Source organism: Sphaerodactylus townsendi, linkage group LG01 (assembly GCF_021028975.2).
Source record: "Sphaerodactylus townsendi isolate TG3544 linkage group LG01, MPM_Stown_v2.3, whole genome shotgun sequence".
Lineage (NCBI taxonomy): Eukaryota > Metazoa > Chordata > Lepidosauria > Squamata > Sphaerodactylidae > Sphaerodactylus > Sphaerodactylus townsendi.
In genome coordinates, this window is record NC_059425.1 from 53,079,181 (window position 1) to 53,101,621 (window position 22,441).

Genomic DNA, 22,441 nt, shown 5'->3' on the forward strand with positions numbered 1-22,441 from the left:
TCTTGCCCACCAGTAGTTCTTGCCACTGAATCTTCACTTTGAGCATAAAGACAGAGGTTGCTAGATGAGAACCTCACGTGTCAAAAGGTAAACACGGTTGCCCTCCTGCAAGCTTGGTCTTCTAATGCATTTCCTTCATTCTTACAAACCCAGGAACTCCAAAATATGCAACATTATAATAATGGAATTAAAAAACTACAGCTGACAGAAGATTAGCTGTGAATGCAAACTGAAGTTTAATGAATTCAAAGACAAGATCAGAAGCAGAGTATGTGTCACATATCTGCTATTGAACTCAACATAACTGAAAGCTAAAGAGCTCCAAAATGTTCTGGGGTAAATACAGATGATCCAATCACAGGTTTACTTGCTACCATTTGGTGTTTGTGAAGAAAGGCTGCTACCAAAAGACTCTGGGACTAAACCATCTGTAAAAACTGCTGCCTACTCACAAAGGGCTAAACAATATTCCAGGTACAGCTGCTAGTACACTAGGCCAAGACCAACCTCAGTAAGTCTGGCAGCTCCCCATCCCATTTTACTGCTTTGTCAAAAAATTCTTCCTCTTTCAAATGTATTTTTAGTTTTGAGGAGAGACGTGACTGAACAGCAAAATCACTGGTTGCAGACTATCCCAGGTTCAATCCCTAGCTAAAGGAAGTTGGGAAAATCCTTTTTTTCAACCAAGACTCCAGACACCTGCAGCCAATTGGAGCAGACTAAGCAAAATGGACTAATGATTCAGTATAAAGCATGTCCACCAAATTTAAACCAGTTGCATTTACTTTCTAAGCAGTTGTAAAAATTAAAGCTGACCTTGACTCTACATTGACTCTACATTGATCATCTACATTGATCATAGTACTTCTATTAATTCAATGTACCTTTTCAGTCTTGGAATTTTAACGGGCCTAGATTTCTTCAAATAAATAATTGCTACACAAAAGAGTCCATTTCAAACACACATTTCAGACAGGAATCTGGAAGTAAAACTGTCAGTTTTGTATCCTGGAACTCGCTTTCTAAAGGCTTACTATGAGAATAGCTAAGCATATAAAAAGTCTGAGACTGAGAAGGAATTATATTAGCCACCTAGCCAGACAGTAGTTTTGGTTTTTAATCACTGTAAACTAACTTACTGGTCCTTTTTGGATCAACTGTGACATCACACCAAACCGCTGTTAAGCATCACTGTTTGCCTCACCCAGCAGACTAGAATCAGAAATAATTATCTGAAGTGAAGTTGCAAGACATAGTTTGTGGTAACCACAATTAGTCACAGTCTCAAATGACAAGTTGTGGTTATGGAAATAACTTTTTGTGTGAAGCCAGTTGTACAGTCACAATGGGAGCTCTGAGCATAGTGAAAGCAGACAAGCAGCTCTAAACAATGACTTGTCAAACTGTTGGAAGAACAAAGGACCGTTTGGAATCATGCCTGAACTGAGCACTTCCCTCTACCTTCTAGCAGAAATCTCCAGGAGGGACTCATTGGACTAAGCTAGCTATTAGTGGTCACCAAGAGCAACTTAGGAACTATACTGTAGCCATGAAATGAGCAAATTACCCAATGGATTAACTGAATAATCAGTGCATGGTCTTGAGCAAACAATGTGTTCTGTCTCCACACCACTAAACAGCTGTAGTGTCTTTGTACTATAGCTGATTCCTAGAAAAGATCCTAGCATAGTTCTTATTAATGGCCTAAACATTTATAATGCTTTCATATTTGGAATAAGTACTTCTGAATAAGCTGCTGCCAATAATATGTTACCAGAACGCTAATAGCTCTTAAAACAACAAAACTGTTTTTATAAACACAATCCCGCTTCATACACTTGTTACGAAACCATTTATAGTACTTCCTCAGACATGTTTTCTGGGTTGTGCCATAATTACAGCCAACTCATTATTTTAATTTCTGAATACAACATATTTGGCTCATGTTCAGCAATAGTCATGGCATTTGAAACACAGCAAGTAATTGAGGGTTGAGGGGATCCACATAGTAACTATTTAATAACCGGATAGAGTTGAATATATTAGCTAATAATCCAGCAGGTAATCATATCTTGAAATTATTAATTCAATTAATCCTGAAAATTAAGCAAGTTATAACACCAAGTGAAGTTTTTAAAATCACTTTTACAACTAATCATTTTTGTTTATATACCTGTAAAATACAAACATACTACAACAGCAGTATGAACTATGCCATGACTATCCATTTTAATACCAATGCCAAATGATAATTACCAAAATTACAAAATTAGACACCAGTGATGAAAATACAAATATTTCATCTGGAAAGAAAAACTTGTTTCAATTAAAAAATCTGACATACATACAGCCCCATCCAAGGGGGGTGGGGCTAAAAGGGCTCTAGGGAGTAGATACTTATCCTGGCGGAGGGGGCACATGCTCTGGCAGTCACACAGTCTGACACCACAAAACCCGGAAGTTTGTGGCGAGGTGGGGTTGTGCTGGTGTCTTGCTTGGATGCCAGCATGGGGGGTGGGCCAGGCTGTTCTCAGGGTGGAACTGACATTAGTTGGCTCTCTCCCAGGGTTTAGGGCTAGTTGCGTGGCACACAAACCGTCGGACATACATTACAGGGGAGTTTGGGGTTTTTTCGAAGTTCCCTGTGCCACCAGAAAGCCCTATTGGAGGTGGCAGGAGGCAACCACACCGGCACTGTGTCCCACCGCCTCCAAGTTTGGATGGGGCTGCCTGGCACTTTAATTGATGATACTTTCAAACCATACCAATGAACCCAGATGAGCTCAGTTAGTGAACCTGACTGTGTGCATGAAGAAGTGGCTCACAACCATGTCGTCCCAACGCAACTTATCTGTTCTTCTTCTGCTATGTAGATGTTGCCAATTATCACCCTATGACAAAAAAACTGAGAGAGCAGTAGGAGACCAGATCTTCTTGAATAATTCATCTTCCTTGGACCCTTTCCAATCTGGTTTCAGAATACACTATGGGACTGAGACAGTTCTGGTGGCTAGCTGTCGACCTCTATCTAAATTTAGACAAAGGTCAGGCCTCCTCGTTGCACCTACAGGATTTATCTCCTGCCTTTGATACGTCTTGTAGAGGGGCCTAGAGGCAGAAGTGGGCATCAGGGGTTAAGCAATGGACTGGTTCAAATCATCCTCATGATCCAGATCCGAAGAGTTGCCATTGAAGACCAATTATCATCAGTGTGGAACTTATCCTCTGGAGTTCCAAACAGCACAATCCTATCCCCCATACTATAAAGGTACAGGCCAATGGGCCAGCAGTAAAGAATGGTGCCCCTCCCTCTCTTCCTCCTTCATAACCTGTTGTTGCGTCAACTGAGGTGTCTTACGTACACTGGAAAGTGTAATTCTGAGTGTAATGCCTGGTCATGTATTAGAGACATTTTTAGCAAAGCTATAGTTTAGGTTACGGATCTCACTTCCCCATTTCCCTCCGCAGTCTCCTAAGGGGTCCAAAAGGCTTATGCTCAGAGTAATAGGAGTCCACAAAATATCATGGACTACTGATGTGAAGAGAAGGAAACTACTGTGGAAGAATTAGAGGAGAAAATATGTTGCCTAATTTCCCACTTTTTCTTATACCCTCTTGAATTTTCATGAGGTTCCTGTGACTTGAATTAGCTTTTCAAACAGCCTGCAAGGGAAACGGGGGAATCTGCACCTATGGACCCCCTTATATCCACAGTTCCTAAGATCAAACCCACTGTCTATTTCACGAAGCAGCAAAGTTCAAGAGAACATTTTTTGTAACTGGGCACTCCCATCCTCTTGGCAACATCTTCACTACCAAGAACAAAATCTATGAAGCAAGTCAAAGAATAAGCAAGCCTTAAACCCACGTAGGATATTTTATTACACCCACAGACTTGATGAATGACATCTTACTCTATTTCCCTGTGTACTGTTGATTCTCACCACGTCAAAGCCTTAGCTTCTTAATTATCTGAAGGCTCTTTTAAAAAAAAACTAAATTGAACAAGAAGCCACCTTTGCTCATCTTTCTGAAAAACTTCCTTTACTGGAGTTGTAGCAAGTACTATTTCCTCCTTTCTCTTCTACTGCCACTGCTAGCCCTCACACTTAACCCAATTAAGCTAAAATACATTGGAAAATGAAAAAATATATGATAGAATGGTTGATGTGTTTGTTAATTTTTTAGGAAAATCAATGGATGAAATTAAAATTAATATTGATGAAATATTTAGAGTAAACTCAAAAATTGCAAAAGAAAGAAATCTTCCCAGGGACGTGATTGTAAACTTTATGAGGAAATCTTTGAGAAATGACGTTTTGCATGCTCATTATGCTAATAGCTTGAGAATTGATGGTAAAGAAATTATGATACTGAAAGAGGTACCAAATAAAGTTCTACAGGCTAGAAAGGAATACAAGGAATTGGCACAAATGCTGAAAAAAAATGGCATATATTACAAATGGGAAATTCCGGGAAGGGATTTCCTTCTTTAAAGGAGCAGGAAGGTAATATCGCCTGCTGGAGATATCAAGGAATTTTTTTTGAAAAAAATAGAAAAAGAGCTTTAAATAAGTTTCCTTTCATATTTTAAATAGCTAGTGTTTTGTTTTTCTTCTTCTTCTCCTTTTATGATGGCTAGTAAATTTAACGGCATCACTTGGAATGTTAACGGAATGAACTGTCCTATTAAAAGAAAAAAGGTTTTTGCTTATTTGCAGAGGAAAATGCTCTAACTTTTGCATACAAGAGACACATATTATAGATAAGGATATTAAGTTATTACAAAATGAAAACTGGGTCTAGAATTTATAGCTCCAGACAAAACCAAGAAAAAAAGCTGGTGGTACTTTATGTAAAGCAAATGTTACAACCAAAAAATTAATTTTGAGTGATAAGGAGGAAGGATGGCTTTTGTTGAAATTATGGTGGAAACCTATATTATTTTGTTGGTGGTCTATATGCACCCAATGATGCTAAATCAAGTTTTTTTTTTTAATGATTTGTTTAAAATTTCTGAATTGAATTATGTAAATATTATTATCATGGGTGATTTCAATGGGGTGGTGGATGTGACAGTAGATAAAATTAGAGGTTCAGAGACATATGTTACAGAAAGTGGGAAGCTCCCTAATATTTTCTTTGATGCATGCAGAATCTGGTATGGTTGATATTTGGAGGCATGTCAATGGATCAGATAAAACTTTTACTTTTTACTCCACTCTATTACGGTTCAGGTTCGAGAATTGACATGATATGGGCGCAATTCTCAAATTTTTTAAAAGACGAGCGTAAAGCTCAAATTTTATCAGAGACTCCATAACAGACCATAGACCGTGATTGTTTGTTTTAGACCAAAACTCAGAAATAGAATATAGATGGGTACTGAATAAGTTGTTATTATATCACAGAAGTAGTTGAACAAATCTGTTAGAAATAGCAGAATTTTTAAGTTTAATACCCAAGTGAGGAGTTGAAATGGGGATTATTTGGGATGCATTTAAGGCATATATTAGAGGACACTTTATACAACAAAATTCTATTAAAAGAAGAAGGAAAAAAATAAATTAAAATTGATTAAACAAATACAAGATACAGAACGAGAATTGATAAATAATCCAAAAAATACAGGGAAAGTATATCAATTAAAAAAAGTATTGAAAGCCCAATTGATTTAATGATCTACTAGAAGAAATCAGTTTAATAAATATTAAATGTAAACAAACAAATTTTGAATATGGTAACAAAATTTCTAAAGTTCTTGCATGGAAGTTGAGGCAAAGAAATCGAGACAGATATATTACAAAATTAAGCACGGACAAAAAAATAGCTAAGCAACAGAAAGAAATAAAACTACTGTTTGTTGATTTTTTTTCAAAACTTATAAGTCCCAAAAGAGATAAAAAAAATACTTGATAATTATATTGAAGACTCAAATTTAAAGGCAAGATTGATCAAGAAGATAAGTTAAGGTTAAACTTACCAATTACAAGAGAAGAACATTGAAAGCAATTCAGATTAAAACTTAACAAGACACCAGGTCCTGATGGATCTCAACAAATTTTTTTCTATAAAACATTCACAAACGAAAGCTTCTAGAAATTCTGCTAAAATTGTTTAATAACATCTAGAAGAAGGCCCCAGAATCATGGAATGGAAGCAATTTTCATTAATCCTGTGCCAAGGAAAGACAAACTGATATAGAAAATTATAGGCCGATTTCATTATTAGCTCCTCGACTATAAATATTTGCTTCAATTATGCATGAGAGGCTAAAATTAGTTCTTGCAAAATTATCCACACAGATCAAAACGGTTTTCTACCTGGCAGATATCTCAAAGACAACGTTAGAATAATAATAGACGAGAAGCATTTGAACAAAAAACCTGACAGACACTAGCCCTATTCTTTATAGATTTTCTCGTGAAAGCATTCGATTCTATTGACGTAAAATTTATGATGTATTCTAGAAAAAGAGGATTCTGCAAAAGATTCTGTACCGTGATTAATCATATTTATATGAACAATCCAAGATTTATAATTACTAATGAGCTCTCAAATGCATGCCAAATTAACAAAGGAACACGCCAAGGCTGTCCACTCTCCCCGCTTTTTTTTTATTTTAGCTGACATTGAAGTTCTTCTAGATAAATTAGAAACCATGAAGACATCAAAGGTGTTAGAATTTAAAAGACATATTTAAAGTTAGGCCTACTGATGTGATGTAGTGGTATTATTAGAAGAACCAATAAAATCATCAGCATACATCTTACAAAATGTGTTAAATACTTTTGCTGAAGTTTCGGTTTAATGGTAAATAAAGATAAATCACAGCTATTAATTAAAAAACATGTATGACGCAGATAAGAAAAAAGTGGACTGATAATGTAGAATGTCTTAATCATAAACAAAGTTAAGGTTATTTAGGTGCATTACAATAACAAAATCAAATTTAGATCTTTATGTGAATAATTATGAGAAGCGTGAGATCAATATTGAACAATATCAGAAATTGGGAAAAATTAAACGTATCACAAAGCAGAATTTACTGCTACAATTAAAACGAATTTGTTACCTAAATTTATATTCTTATTCCAAACCATACCAATAATTAAAACAGACGTTCTATTTTAAAAAGAATGGCAAACAACAACTTAATAAAATTTTGTGGGGAGGAAGAAAAGCCACGATTAAATAGTAAGGGTTATGACTGAAACCAAAATCAAAGGCTGCTGGCTTTTACCCTAATTGTTACATTTTGAAGCTGCTGTTGATTATGGTTGAAAGAATGGATTTGTCTCAAATCCTAAATTGTTAGCTTAGAATTAGATGGGCTAAAATTTTGGAAGCCAGCGCTCTTACATTACAATAAAACTATAGCTACTAAACAATTTTATAATCATAATAAGGTGTTCCTTTGGTCTTATGGTAAATATAAAATATAAACTGTATAATTATTTACTACTGGACATCATCAGCCAGAGGCATTCTCTTGAAGGTTCCACAAGATTGAGAAAATGGATAACATACTATGATCTTCTAATGTCAAGTTGATCGAAACAAGTATAAGCAATATGAATTAAAAATTCCATAATAAGTCCCGAACTTAACAGAACATGAAGATCGGACAAGTGCTTATATATAACTACAAACGGTTTTTCCAAGGATGTTTCCAGATTTAACAATAACCTGCAACCTGATCAATTATTCTTACTGATACAAAATTCCAAAATTAATTGGTGAACGTCTCGAACACCTAACACATAAAAAAAAAACTATAAGCGATTCAATGGGCCAAAGATGTTGGTCATAACATAATGTTAGGAGTCATGGGGAGACTCATGGAAGAACATATTGAATCTTACAAGAAGCTAACCATATTAAAAGAAAATCACATAAAAAAATGATGACAGCTGGTAATATTACAACAGTTAAAACTATCAAGAATGTATCATACATCAGATAAGTGTTGGAAATGTTCCAAACAAACGGGACATTTATTCACCAATGGTGGTTTTCATGGGAAAGCTATCCAATTCTGGAAAATGATATATATAAAGAAATTAACATCATTCTAGCCAGGGAAGATCTCTTTGAAACCAGAGATATTTATTGGTATGATAGATTTAAAATGAGTGAAACTCTCAAATATACTGTTTCATCTAACAGTTGCAGCCAGAATTGTATATGTATGAAATACTGGAAATCTAATCATAATCCATCCAAATCGAATGGCAGATCAGTATTAGAATTCAAAACTTGCAAAAATAATGGATGAAGTTTACTCATAATCTAGATCAGAATTACCAAATACAATGGGAAAAATGGACTCAATACATCTCGTGCCAGCATTGTAATAGCCAAAATAACATATAAGATTAAGGAAATAATAATAAACAGAGATTTTTTGGAAGTCTGCACATAAATATATACATAAATATATAGGCACTATATTTTTCTTTGTAGTTTGTTTGTTTTTTTCTTGTTAATGCAGTTTTTTCTGTCGTTTAATTTGTTGTTGTTGTTTTTCGCTTTTAATGTAGGGGTGTGGGGATAAAGAATTAAAGTTAAGGTGGAAGATATGCAAATTCATGTGTATAATTCTAGCTGTATATAACTTTGTTGATACCCAATGTCAAAATGTTTTATATTTGTGTATCTTCTTTATATATATTGTTATTAATAATAAAAACTTAAAAAAAAAAAAAGCTAAAATACAGATACAGCGAGAAGTGTAATTTAATTCAACTAAAATGCACAAGTGAAGAATGCAGCAAGTTGGAGGAATTGATTATTTGTAAGGGGGGCGGGGGGGAACTGCACAGATACCGATTGTGGCATGGAAACAGGTCTAAAGTCTTCCAAAATCTGCCGCCTCCTCCTCAGTGTGGGAGGAAAAATGACTAGGTGAGAAGCCTTTGCTTTGAGTAGTAAATACTCAGAAACTGACACGTGGGAGAATTCAAACATATCTACTCAGTTCTTTCTTAAACAATTCAGAGCTAGGAGGAGCATGTTATGTGGTCATCTGAAAGTAAATCACCTCTTGTAGCTTTAGTTACAACAATTTGTTCAAATTTTTTAAATTGCCTGGAACCTTGTATATAGTTTTAGGTTTGGGTTTAAATGCACTATAGCCTTTTAGGACAGGGAACAATAAACAAATATAAAGTTAACATCCAGGTGTCTGGGGGGAAAAAGCCGAATTAATAAAAGGGACATCTGGTTTTCTATCCATTAAAAGCATTTCATTTCATGACACTTGGCACAAAGCAATATCCCTTCCCTTAATTACAAGAGTCTGATTTCTGTGCCATTCTGAGAAGTAAAGCGACTACAAAGTTGCTGGGCTTTACTGAGATCACTCAATTTTTATTTTCAATTTCCTGTTCTCTTAGATTTAATTTTTGCTTCCTTTTCTGGTGGTTTTTCTTAGTCCCTCCAAAATGTTAGCTATATTGTCAAAAACTCTCTTTAGGAATTATTTACTTTAAATATTTATATCTGAGTTTCTTCCTAACAGGAACTGAAACAAACTTACAACACTGATTGATTTTCCCACCTCCATTTTATTATCATAACCACTATGAGGCTGACCAGGTCACCAGAGTAGGGATTTCAGCCCAGACCATCCAAATCCTAGTCTGTTTCCTAGAAAGTCCACAAATGGGCATACCATTCTGGAATCACATAGCTTTACGTACCAAATTATGAACATAGGAATTGTAATAGAATTCTAGTGAGAGACTTGAATGCTCACTCAGGAGTCTTTATTTTAGTGATGCTGAAGGTACACCTCTGTGTTAAAAGATCTTTGGATTGGAAACCCACTCAAAGGCCATTCAAGTAGCTCCCTATACAGTCATGCCTTTTAATTTACTGGGAACTTACAGGCATATTAGAGAATTTCACTGCTTATGACTACAGCAGAAAAAGATACTGAGAAGAATTATTACAAAGCTGGTCCCTTTGAAAGGGTTACTCAAGTGATTCTTTCTTGAATGATTCAATCTCGTCAAAATGCACATTTAGAGAAAAATAATAAAATCAACAATGCTAATCTCAGACTTCATTTTTGTGTAATATGAATAGCCACATTAAGCTCCTGACGATTATTGTCTACACAAATCTCTGTCATCTTCAGGCTTGTTTAACCACATTTTCCTGTCCACCACCTGATTCTTGATAACAATGCAAGAATATGCCCTAGTGAATGGCCTAATCAGTTTAATCAATTGAGCCATCCATGAATATTGAGATCATGTGATAAAAGATAGAAATGGAGTTAAATAGTAACAAGAAAAAAAGATGGAAGACAATGCATAAAACTCAAGATTTGAGCTCTTCTTTACATTACTCTAGATATGCCAATGCTGATCATTCATGGCACCCCATTTAGTCAGCAGTTTCCCTCAACGCTGAATAGTAGAGAGGTAGATGACAGGACACCATTTTCACAAGTAACAGGACCATCACATACAGGGAGTTTCCCAGGCTCTGCCTATTATCCACTGATTACCCACCTGACTTTGTTTATTACCTACCAGAGGGAGAAGGCACTTTTTACATGATGGCCCAGACTGATGTCTAAGTGCTGTTTTACATTACAAAGTGGCGGTATCATTTACAGCAGCGTCTCTTGTAATAGCATGTAAAATTAGCCATAAAGGAGTTAAATAAATACTTTTCAAGCTTCCTGTCTCTCAGAGAAACTCTTCCACACAGTCTCTTCTACTAAGAAGCTCTTGCAGAGCCCCACAGAATCCATATCCCTGGCAGAAGATTACGTGCTAGCTTGTACACTTAATTCATGGGGCACTGCCCCACCCTGATGAGCCTCACTGTTGCAGTGAATGAATTGATGGTCCAGAGTTTCTGAAGGGAGCTGAAAGTAATCTGTGCTAGAGGCCTCCTACCTTTACTTGGCGCAGACTTCCTCACAGATGCAACATGATCTTCAGAAATGGCTAGACGTCTCAATACATCAGCCAGGGCTGCTTTCAGCACTGTGATTTCGTCTTCTTGTTGTTGAACTCTCAGTTCAAGAGCCGAAAGGCGGTCCTGGACGTCAGATGTGCTAGCTGCAGAAATACTGTCATCTGTTAAAAAAAAATACAGACACATATTTTAAAAGCTGTGTAGTATTTCTTAACATTTCAAAAACAGCACAAAAAGATCAGGAAAAAATGTCAAGAGAAGTATCAGCACTCCAAAAATTTTCAGCATTTGTTACAGCCATTATACAAAGGCTGTTTCAATAGTTTCACCACAAACACTTATCTTTGAAGGTAGAAGGCCTCAGTCTGGAGGCTGAGCCGTTCTGTGGACCCGGCCCATCATGTGGGAACAGCTGCCATGTAGTAAGATTTAAAGTCGATTTCATGTTGCAACCATAACGCATACATTTGCCCTTACAGCACAACTAGATTTATCATTCCCACAGTGTTGATGGGAAACCTCAGAATATAATGATTTCCCATGTCGGATACACAAAGCAATGGGATAATGACCATAGTTTCATTAGGATTGGCAACTTGAAAGAACAATTTTATTATTTGCTGTACAATAGTGTCTGCCTTCTGCCCCTATTCCCACAGCACTCTACTCTGGTTGCTGATGGACTCTTTTGAGAGCAGAAGACTAGATTTGAAGAACACTAGCCTGAAAGTGCAGAGATTTATTTTTAACTATTCCTGTAATAGGTACATACAAACATAGATTCAAAAGAATAAAGGATTTACCGTTCAGAAGTAAATCTGTTACAATAAACCTACTCAAGTTACACCAATAGACTTCCAGATTACAGTAATGTGATGCACAGTGATACATGGTTCATATTTCATGTTTTTCATCAAACATAAAAGTTTACTGCTAGTTTTTGTTTTTAATTAGAGCATTAGGAAATTTACAGCATGAACTTTTTCAGCAGTTATGCTATTTTACTCAATACCAGTCCTGAGAAATTAATACAGAAGGCAATATTGAAACCACTACACAAGAAGACAGTGGGGTGTGTGTATGTGTGTATTGGGCAATTCCAGAGATAAGACACTAAAGGGAACAGTACACTATTAGAACAAACAACTACAACACATTACTGTCATATTAAAAAGTGGTTTTGGAGTTTACTAACAGAAGCATCATGCATAAGATGGAGGAGATAAACACCAGCATTTTTCTTGCTAACAAGTCAGTTCTGCTGAAATACAATGGGTAGTTGGCGGATCACCATACAAGAGTGAAAGAACCACAGCTGATAATGGAAAAGCATGACAGTCAGGTAGTTGCACAGACAATTGAAACTGTGGAATCTCAAAGGTTATTATCAAGAGGATGAATAACCACCTGTTATGTCTAGCGATGGTCTAGGGAATTTGCTATCCCTGTGCTATTTCTATTTCAGCAGGAGCTAAATTCAATAGACACACATTTGTGCCTTCAAAATGCCGTAAAGGGAGACAGAAATAGATTACATGTACATGCAAATATCACACAATTAAGGACATTTTAGAACTGTACAGCATTTTTAAATTTCTTGTGCTGACCCTACACTCTTGGATTTTGAGCAGCTGTACTCTTGGTGAGAGATGTGTATGCTTCCTAAGTGAAAGAAATATCTGTTAATGGCTGGGTTAAAAAACACGGGCAACATTTCTAAAATAGTTCATCGTAAGATCTGTTCCATGGACAGAATTCATTCTAACATGATGAAGTTACTGACACTTGCACAGGTGGCTTAAGTCTCCAGTCAACAGCTACTTTCAACAGCAGGCAACTGAATAGACAAGAAATCAAGGGTCAAGTATTCTTTCCCTCTTCAATGATGGCTGACAACCAATTCCTGCCCTTCTCTTGTACTGGTAGTTGAAATTGGAAGGCACCCTACAGTCCTTAAATCAGGAATGTGGCAAACTAGGCTCCTTAGAAGAATATGACTCCTAAAAGTCTTTAAGTCTTTATAGCTCAAGGAAGCAGCTATATTCAGAGGCAGTTTGCCCCTGAATACAAGGAAATAAGAATAGATATCCTACTGGAATCAGAACATTGGACTACTTCCACACCTTGCAAGTTCTTAATGGTGTAGAAAATGTAGTAATGCCTCTCTGGAAACCTTCTTTAAAGCACTCAGGAAATGGCAGAATAAGGGTGGCATGCTGGTCAACTGACAAACAAAAATCATTTGAGCTCAGCCGGCTATTCCTCAACAGCAATATTGGCACAGGCATCTAATTGCATTTTATTTTGTTACAGTTCCCCTCCTTTTTTAAAACTATGAGTAGGAGAGCAGGGTTCACATCTCCTGTGTGATGTCTGCATTTCTAAACTGCACTAGCTGGCCAGCTGCCTTTTTAAAATACTTGTTCTTACTTTGTTTTATTTTTGTCTTAATTTCTTTTCTTAAAGACATTGAAACTACAATTGATTTTGGGGTTCCAGATCAAAAAAGCAAGTGAAGAACTGTTTGGCAAATAATTTCACATTTACAGAATATTTTTTAATTTCAATATGGAAGCCTTTTAAAAGTTTTAGTAACTTATTTACCATTTTTTACTATTTAAAAGTTCATTTGCTTCTTTCCCCCGCATCATGCACACAGCATGGCATTTCACTCGCTGAATGTGTAGAAGTTGACTCCAGTCAACAAAATCTTATGCTACAATATAAAGTCTTTAATAAACCACAAGAGGCCTGTTACTTTTAGTTAAACTATATATATAGCATGAGTTTTAAAAAATACTGGGCAGTCCCATTCAAATGTGGGGGGGTTAAAGGGGCTTTTGGGAGTGGTACGGCCTCCCACCAGCGTGTTTGCCCTCTCCAGGGTACTCCAGGGTAGACACACTGATAACCTAGTATCCCGCAGCCCCGTCACCACAAAACCCGGACGTTGCTGGCATCCTACTAGGACATCAGTGTGAGGGGGCCGGGAGTTTCTGGGGACCAGGATGCCCGGTTATCAGTGCATCTACCCCTTCACTCGCTTTCTGTGGCGTACGTCCATTCAGCCCTATGGGATCTTTGGGAAGCGGGAAGTCCAGGGATTTTCCCTGCTCCCCAAGCCACCAAACAGTCCTTTTGGAAGTGGCAGGGTGATGCTGAATCGGCACCGTGGCTCGCAGCCTCCAGCTTTCATTGGACTGTTCATTATCACCAGGTTTATTGTTATAATACAGTTACTGTTTTAAAATTCTTGGCCAGTTAGCTTACAGACTTTTTTAATGAGTAAAATGATGTACCCTACAATATCAGATACAAAGAAAGAGCAACAGGTTGTTCAAGAAAGAAGGGAACAAAGAGAAAGAGGGCAAGGAAAACTGCACATAGGTGCAGGAAGGGTGAGTAACAGAATTTAGTTGTGGAAGTATAGGATCTGACTTTAGAAAGAACCAGGAAAGTCTCTCATATTTTGAAGCACACTTTGATTGCAAACCTCTAACTGCTGAAATATAACCATGTCTGTCCCGTATCTGTTTAAATCAAATTACTAGAGAAGAGTTTGGATTTATACCCCACCTTTCTCTCCTGTAAGGAGTCTCAAAGCACTTACAAACTCCTTTCTTTCCTCTCCCTGAAACAGATCCCTTGTGAGGTAGGTGGGGCTGAGAGAGTTCTGAGAGAGCTGTGACTAAGTCAAGGTCACCCAGAAGATTTGATGTGCAGGAGTGGGAAAATAAATCCAGTCCACCACTCAGCCACTCATGAGGAGTGGGGAATCAAACACGGTTCTCCAGATTACACTCATAACCACTACACCTCGCTGGCTCTACTCAAACGTGTTCACAAGAGATGCCATATGTATTTCTCCCGAACTTTCTGCATGTACTAATATTACCATGACAGATTCTCTACTATAAAATCATGTCACAAATAATACCTAGAAAAAACTGCATTCAAAACAATCATGAAAATCCATTTGACATTGCTAACATTTGTTGCCTATTCCACACAGTTGATTGAAGTGTGCTTTATATTTCTGTCAGAAAGAAAGCTGTGTTAAAAAGTCCCCAAATGGACAGATAGATACACCAGTTACTTGCCCAGAAACCAGGAATCATACCATCAGAAAACAATATCGGCTGGACATCTCTATCCCCAGCACATCATGACTATGTCCTGGATGGTTGCATGGTTCCTCTGTGGATACTAGGATGTTGATCATTGGGGAGGCTTACTAGTAATAGTTGGGAGCAATTTTAACCTGGAACAGTATGCTCAATGAATGCATTATTTCAGTGCAAAGAGGAGCTGATAAGCATGGGGGTGGGATTTATCAAAGATGGCCAGTGTCTGGCAAGGATGCTTTGGTGCCTGTCTAACCTCCATTGAATTCTGAGGGTGATGATACCAAGTCCCCTTTCCTTCCGTATCTACATTAATACTGAGCAGTGCTAGATTACTGAAGCACACCACTGCTCCCCTTGGATGAGATGTTGCTGGAAGAAGACATAGACCTTGCTAACAGAAACATGGCTGGAAGAAAATGATGTAGTCATTGCTACTGTTGAACTTATGCACAGCGTTTGATACAGCAGATCATACCATCTTGCTGGGGTACTTGCAGGCAGAAATAAGTATCAGGAGATGCATGCTAAACTGATGCACATCATTCCTCACAGACTGGACTTAAAGGGTTGCTATGGGAGATCAGATGTCATTAGGGTGGGACCAATCCTGTGGAGTTCCACAGGGTGCCACCTTATATTCCATGATTTTCCATTTCTATGTAAAGCCCTTAGGACAGTGATGGCAAACCTATGGCACTCCAGATGTTCATGAACTACAATTCCCATCAGCCCCTGCCAGCCTGGCCAATTGGCCAGGCTGGCAGGGGCTGATGGGAATTGTAGTCCATGAGCATCTGGAGTGCCATAGGTTCACCACCATGGCCTTAGGACAAATCATTTGTAGCTTTGGGATCATCATCATCCCTCAAAATATTTACCCTTGTGCTGTATTAACAAAAAAAAAGGTATTTCAGTTCAAAAAGAAGCAATGTTAGCTTATAAAGATGAGGAGAAAGGGCAGGCAGCAACCTAGCCTTGACATTTGGACAAAAAAACCAATGTTATTGAGGGTTAGAATCTGCCTTACCTACCTGAATGAGGCTTCATGAATGCAGGTAAATATGTGGAGATGCACTCATGTAATTTGGACTTACAGACAACATCCATCCCACTAGGGGTAATGCAAGAACTGGCCTCAAGTCACACCATAAACTCAAATAAAAGATGCAATCATGCATATAATTGTGTCTAGACAAGTCTAATTGAAAGCTATGAGACACTGATGCATAACAATGCAAAATTACACCACCATGCTCTTACGAAATTCCAGTGCTTTTCAATGGGATTTACACAGCTGGAAAAACATCCTCAGTAGCATGTATTCTTTTTTTGACAATTTATAAACATTTCTAGAAGCAGGTTTCTTTTTTTCTTTTTTCTTTTTAAAGTAAACTGATTTTCATTTCCAAACAATGACCAGGAGGAGGAGTCCAAGAAACAGATTGGATTGAATCTTATTCGTTTTTCAGTAGCAGAAGAAACAGGAGATACCCTTTCTGATGACCAAATTCTGATTTGCTAGAAATCTCAGGACCCACATAGAAGAAAGCCACCCTAGATAAAGGTCTGCAATGAGAAGGGATACTGAGTAAGATTAAACTGAAAAGCATGTAGGACCTAAGCCACTGTTCAAAATGACAGGTTTAATAACAGAAAACACCTCTTATTACTTCTTCATCTGGTTAGTAAAGCAGGAAAATCCTGTTGTAGGAAGCAAACCAGTCTAAATATGTTTGGAGTTTATCAAGATTATTTTTCATATTTAAGCTACCCTGAGTTTTCTTTAAAGTTTTTTTTAGTGCTACTGCTTAATAAAATCAATCTTGAAAGATTGCCAGGAAAACGTTGATGCTAACATCTGACTGAAATGAACAAGTTGTGGCTGGTTCACACCTATGTCATGTTTTTTTAAAAAATTCTGCACACCAAGTTTTGTATTTCATTGCACAATGCAGAGCATATGCTTAGAGCCTGGGTGTTAACAAACAATTAGTAAACTGAATTTCTGATTTGCCTGTAATAGAAGTGAAGAATTCTTTTGCGTATTCCTACACTTTAAACAATTTTCAGAAAAGGTAACAATATAGTTTTGTGGCATGATCATCCTGATGTTAGGGATGACTTCACATTGGATGATAAAGATCAGAATCGGGGAAAATATTCAGTTTCTTGAATGCATAAGTTCAGTATTGGGTGGATTGCAGCTGACACATTAATATTCTTTTCTGACAGCACAACTGTCAGTGATGTTCATTTTTGCAGGAGCATTTTGTTCTTCTTCAAATGAGTTTTAGAAACCCTTTATGCTGCCTTTAAGCAGCATTTTTTTTTTAAAAAAACTTCTAGGCTAAAAAAAGTCACCCCAGTTGCACTTTTTTTTTCTTGGCAGTATGCATAGAGAAGTGGGTCTAAGCCTAACTTATTAGGAACAGTAGGATAAAAACTGAACAAGTAAATAAATGACTTTATTCTTCTTATGACTTTATCCTTTTATAACCTTATCACTTGTACATTAGTAAACAATGTCTCTGAAGTACAGTCACATATTTTCTTGTAGAAAATCACTTGGGTCTAAAAATGATGTGGAGGGGGGGCCTGGGGGAGGGGTTGAGAGGGGTTGTTTTTTACTTCAGTGAGTAAAACGGGTCTTATTTGTTTTTGCAAAGGGAAACAGATCAGGGAATCATAGAAGTGAAGAATTATAGTTGTCTGTTCATGAATGATCAATAATAAGATATTTGAAACAGGCTCTGCACATTGTAGAACATATTGATTTCTCCCACCACAACACATGGTGACATTTGACTACTCCAATTCACAATGATAACTGACATGGGGTAAAGAATGTATCTCTACTAGCTTTGAAGCTGTGTACCCAATGTACAAAACTGGGATTCTGTAGTGCCCATATTGTTCTGGGAAGTCAGAGGTCTGTTGGAATCTGGCCTACAGAAGATGGTGGATTGCTCAATGGACCATTGTGACAGTTTTGCTCAGCACTCTCTTTGCTCTCACATTTGTTCCAACCAAGCCACATTAGCAGTAACAGGGTCAGATGATGCCAAGATGTTGACTTGTCAAATGTTTGGGATACTTTTGGGTTTATTAAGCCTGAAAATATGGACAGAATCCTTGAAGTTTGAGGCCTACCACCTACTTGCATGAAGTTTTTCCTTTCTAGTTATTTCTTGTCCTTTCTGGTTATTTAAATCTTCTGGTGCAGATGCTGGCTGCTTGGCTTTAAGAGGTAGTTAATACTTCCTTAGGAAGGTAGTTCCACCAGCCTTAAAACAGATTATGTTACATCCAACCATTGACCCAAGAGATCTCAAAAATTATTTACCAGCTTCAAATGTGCCATTGTTGAGACTGAGTTTCGGTCTGATTATGGGACTACAACAGTCTTAACCGCCCTGATACCAGGAGATGGATAGAGGGAATGCAACTGTTGATTCTCCTGGACCTCTAAGCATGATCATTTCCATCAATCAAGTTATCCTTCTACACTGCCTATCTGGATTGGGATTGAGAAGCCATTCTGCAGTGGTTCCTGCAGGTGGTGCTGGGGGACAGCTACTCAGTCCCTTGGCCTCTGGCCTATGTTGTCCCACAAGGTTCCATCTTGTCTCTTGTGCACTATAACATCTGCACGAAACCATTTGGGTGAGATCATCCGGATACATGGACTGGGTTGTTACCAATATGCAGATGACACTATCTCATGCTTCCAAGTGACCCCAAGGAGGCTATAGAAACCTGCAACTCATTCCTCAGGGAGATTAGTCTATCCCTTTCTATTGCCATCTTCCACCAGTGGGTGATGACTTTTTTTGTTTCATTTGGCATTCCCTCAAGAATTCTTCCTTCCTAATGGATGTTTTAACTGCTGTTTTTATGTTTTGTATGTATCTTAACCCTGGTTTTGATTGCTTTAATGATGTGTGTTGGGGGGTAGAGGTTAATGATTTTAAAGTGTGATTTTATTAAGTATGCTTTAAACTGTTAGCCACCCTCGTGGCCCTTGTAATGGAAAAAAGTGGATGCCGATTTTGTAAACAAACAAATAAATATACCCAAATACAATTTCCATAATTTTTAAATAAATACAAATTAATTTAATAAAGGTATATTTTGCCCTAGATGTCACAATTAATATGTTAAGTGCCCATACTATGCAGATCCTAATCATGTCTTCAAGGGATTAATATTTGACCTTAATACAATTTGTTATTTGGAAGGAAACAGATGATAATGCCAAGTTGGAACTCATTATACATTTGTTTATCAAAGGTAAAACATATATCACCCTATTACAGGTTTTTTAAAAAGACAGACATCTTTAATTTCAGAGTAGCATAGAAAAATCTAAAAAATAACTTTTATGTCTAAGTTGACTGTACAAGTCATGACTGTACAAGTCATGTCATGATAGAAATTTACACAGATGCATACATTTAGGGACGGATTAGGTTTGTGGTATTCTCGAACAATAGCATCTTTCCATGTCTATTTTTCAATATTTAATGAATCCAATTTTATACTATTATATTGTATTTTAATAACATATTCAAAATATTTTGAATTATTTGATATTAATCCTATATGGTGCTTATATAAAGTACTGAATTTCAAGCTGGTCTGATCTCTCATTCAATACAAATAACTTTAGTAAGAGAGACTGTGGCTCATTGGTAGAGCATCTGCTTGGCTTGCAGAAAGTCGCAGGTTCAATCTCCAGCAATTCCAAACAGCAGGCGATGTGAAAGACTGCCCCCTAAGACTGTGGAGAGCTGCTGCAGTCTGAATAGACAATTGTGACCTTGATGGACAAAGGGGAGGAATCAGTGTAAGGCAGCTTCATTTGTGCCATTAAAATTTAGTCTTTGCAGCAAGTGAAGGAAAGGAAAGCTGTTATTTTAATATCTAGTTAAGTCTCTTTCAACCCTAGGTATAATTCAATGTTCTCCAGGAAAGTATACTGACAAAACAAATCCAAAGGATAGCCAGCCTAAAAAGAAAAAAAGAAAGACACTGCAAAACCACACACAGTTTGAGCCGGTTCACCAGCCAAGGCCCCTATATGCACAGTGGGGAGCTGCTCCCTATAAAACATACGTTTTAATGAGAGATCTAGGCTGGATAGGCAAACGGCCATTTTTTAAGTTGCCAAACTGACCAGAGAAATATTGACAACTAGGTACTTATTTGATCAATGTCAAGTAAAATATATCATGAAGCCAAGAATATCACTATGTAGGAGGCAACAACAACTATGGAGGAGGCACAACAATTTAAAAAACCCATTAATATTTTATTTATTAGAAAGGGTAAGCTGAAAGATTCCTCAGCCCCTAGGAGTGGACAGGACCAGATCTACCAGCAGTGTACAAGTTCTCCTAGTGGTCATCTGAAGTCAGATAAACTGAACTGAAATCAGTAAAAACAGCAATCAGTGGCAAATGTTGCTTTCCTGAGATAATCCATAATGCCTCATTGCTTGTGGCAAGAACCAAGGAACATCCTTTTTGTAAACTCTGTAAAGCTTTTTGGAAAGTTTAAACTCTAAATCTAGGAGGCCTGTGGCACAAAGTGGTAAGCTACAGTACTCCAGTCAAGATTTGCTCAAGACCTGAGTTCAATCCTGGCAGAAGTTGGTTTCAGGTAGCCAGTTTAAGGTTGACTTAGCCTTCCAACTTTCTGAGGTTGGTATAATGAATACCCAACTTGCTGGGGGTAAAGTGTAGAGGATGGGGGAAAGCAATGGCAAATCATCCCATAACCATAGTCTACCTAGTAAACATTGTCATGTGACATCATCTCATGGGTCACTAATGACCCAGTTTTTACACTGTCACCTTTCCCTAAAAATATTAGTCTGATGATACTTCGCTTCAGCTTTGTTTTTAAATAAACACAACTCTAGACCGGTGGTGGCACTCAGAGCCCTCTCTGTGGGCATGCGTGCCCAGAGTTCATCATGTGGGCAAGGCGGCAAATCACACACACACACACACCCGACACACACATCTAGGCTGGCCTGGGCACAATCCTTCACCTGGGAGTAAGCTCGGTTGCTGGCAATGGAGCTTGCTTCTGAGTAAACCCTCCTAGGATCATGATTCACCCATTCGAAGCATTGCATGGTTGTTTCACCAGGCTTACTCCTGAGTAACGTGCACCTCAGACCCAACCGTTTTTTCTAAACTAAAACCTCAGTATTCAGGTTAAATTGCTGTGTTGGCATTTTGCGATAAATAAGTGGGTTTTGGGTTGCAATTTGGGCACTCGGTCACAAAAAGGTTTGCCATCACTGCTCTAGACTGAACCAAGAGTTCCTGGATGAAAAGAATATTCCCATACTTACAGGTTGGCTAGGGGAATTCCCAGCTTGTACAAAGTGACCTTTAAAGAACTACTATCATGTTCTTCCAGCCAAACCCTGAAGCTCTGAATTCACCTGTCAAATTGTACAAGGTTTGCTCAATGAATTGAGTAACTGTGGCATGTTCCAGTGGCACATATGAAGTAATGTGTGCCCAAGGGAACTAGCAATTAAACACAAGTTAAGACAACATAATGCTAACAAAGAAAGCAATTTAGTCCTGGTAAGGCTACTGAAGCAACCAGCACCAATCATGCAATACACAATCATGAAATACACATAAAGACACAAGCCACACTTGGACTTCCTGTTCCAAATGCTTGCTTTGAAAACTGTTTTTAACCATTCTGATTATTATGCTTCTCTACAGAGAACATTGCTTACTATTCCAGAAACTTTATTATCTCCAGGCTTTTAAAAACTTTTGCCTAGGAAAGTTGTGTTAAGTTTGTACACTACATACGCTACAGGGGGAAAAATCCACACAGCTGCATTTCAGCAATCTGGACTTGAGAAAAGCACGGTACCTGCTCCAATTATTCCCTATTGAGTTCTAATTTAGTGCTGTCCCAGAAAAGTGGCAGGCCGAGCCAGCCGCCCAAGACGAGTTGCCCTCTCCCACAATTGACAAAGCCACACCCCATGTACTATGGGACTCCCAAAATGAGACTCACCTGGCATCAGGCCCAGTCGTGGCTGCAATGAGCTGGCCGGGAGAGCAGAGGGGGAGAGAAACAGCCTGGGTGCCTCCTTCCAGCTCCCCCTGGCTGAGGAGGGAAAAGATGGTGCAGAGGCACTATCCCCAAGCTAAGCCAACATGAAGCCTCATGGTCTTCAGGCCTGGGTTTCAGAAGCAACTTGGGAGGAGGGGCCAGCAGCAGAACTAAGGAGGGGAGGAGCTAGGAGTGGACAGGGAACCAGAGTGGCCTCTCAGGGGTTAAAAGCCAGGACCAGGCAGAGATGCAGGGCTGTGGGTTGGGTGACTGGGTAGCAG

At 38.0% G+C, this 22,441-nt stretch overlaps 1 protein-coding gene across 5 annotated transcripts in view; it reads right to left on the reverse strand.

The window, feature by feature from the left end:
* EML4 (EMAP like 4) overlaps positions 1-22,441 on the reverse strand; it is a 192,452-nt gene that overhangs the window by 72,268 nt on the left and 97,743 nt on the right. For all 5 annotated transcript variants that reach the window (XM_048502038.1, XM_048503677.1, XM_048502835.1 and 2 more), the window contains exon 2: positions 10,917-11,099. In XM_048502038.1, coding sequence (XP_048357995.1) covers positions 10,917-11,099 — 183 coding nt within the window. The remainder of the gene's footprint in view (positions 1-10,916; positions 11,100-22,441) is intronic.